This window comes from Carlito syrichta, unplaced genomic scaffold, assembly GCF_000164805.1.
Source record: "Carlito syrichta isolate Samal-C Ts95f unplaced genomic scaffold, Tarsius_syrichta-2.0.1 Scaffold311664, whole genome shotgun sequence".
Taxonomy (NCBI): Eukaryota; Metazoa; Chordata; class Mammalia; order Primates; family Tarsiidae; genus Carlito; species Carlito syrichta.
Genome location: NW_007255760.1, coordinates 16,732 through 17,983, shown reverse-complemented (window position 1 = coordinate 17,983; position 1,252 = coordinate 16,732). Strand labels below are relative to the sequence as shown.

Below are 1,252 nucleotides of genomic sequence, written 5' to 3'. Positions count from 1 at the left end.
CGGTTACTTGCAAAGCTGAGGTGGAAGGATCGCCGGAGCCCAGCAGGTCGAGGCTGCGGTAGCCGGGAGCGGCCACTGCACTCCAGTCTGGGCGACAGAGTGAGAATCCAACTCAAAAACAAACAAACAAACAAAAAACAAGGTAAAGTCCTATCCCAGGTGAAAATAAAAAGTTCATTAGTGGTCTCTTTAGCCCAGGAACAAATCAAGGTTAAGTCACTGCCCCCAAACTCCTGGAGTGTGTTGGCCAGGGGCCTGCCCAACCCCAGAAGCTCCCCGTGCTCGCAGCAGGGTGGGCTTGGGCCCCGGCTACGTTCTCCCCTCTGGACCTGAAGCCACTGACCGACTTGACGGCCGCTTCCTGCTCGTCCACCGCCAGGGCCCAAGAGTCGGTGGCCATGGTCCCGGAGAAGGTTGGTCGACTTGCGAAAAACGCGCCGCACCGCGCGCCGACACCACCCCAAGCCCGCCACCGGCGCGAAGACCACTCACGCGAGCCGGAAGTAACGATGCTCGCGAGTGACGTCAGTTCCCGTCCGGTATGCGACGTCATCATCCCGCGCATCCCCCCGTCGTTTGTTGTCATTCCTCGCTCGTTTGGCTCCGTTTTTCCCACGTGGAGCCTCATCATGCCTTAAGATCCCTAAGCTTTACTAAGTGAAACTGTTAGCCTCACTTCATTGCCTTACTTGACACTGAAATAACCCAAATTTTGTTTTTTAGAGACAAGGTGTCACTCATGGCTCTGGCTTAAGGCTCCTCTGCCTCAGTCTCCTGAGTAGCTGAGACTAGAGTCAAGCGCCACTGCACGTCTGATTTAAAAAAAAAATTTTTTTGTAGCGACAGAGTCGGGCTATGTTGCTCATGCTGGCCCAAGTTTATTTTTAAAGCTGCTACATTAAATGTGTAAGTCTGTAAACTAGAGCATTACAGAAAGGAAATTTCCATAATAATACTATATGATGCCAGTTTCTATCACGAGGAACGCAATAACGTTTAAGAAAACAAAACCCTGAGCCGGGCTCGGTGGCTCAGCCTGTAATCCCGCGCCTTTGGGAGGCTGAGGTGAGTGGATTGCCTGAGCCCGCGGGTTCGAGACCCGCCTGGGCAATTTAGCGAGCCCTCATCTCTACAATAAATCAAAAAATCAGCCGGGCGTGGTAGCGCACGCCTGTAGTTCCGGCTACTTGGAAGGCGGAGGCGGAAGGATCGCCGGAGCCCAGCAGGTCGAGGCTCCCGGCCACCGCACTCC

The 1,252-nt window shown here is 54.2% G+C and overlaps 1 protein-coding gene across 1 annotated transcript in view; it reads right to left on the bottom strand.

Annotated features, from left to right (window-relative positions):
* Positions 1-550, bottom strand: part of LOC103271446 (ATP-dependent RNA helicase DDX19A-like) — a gene marked incomplete at its 3' end in the record, with an annotated part of 26,230 nt that extends 25,680 nt beyond the window's left edge. The window contains exon 1 of the mRNA XM_008068914.2: positions 344-550. Coding sequence (XP_008067105.2) covers positions 344-400 — 57 coding nt within the window. The remainder of the gene's footprint in view (positions 1-343) is intronic.
* Positions 551-1,252: the final 702 nt, after the last annotated feature.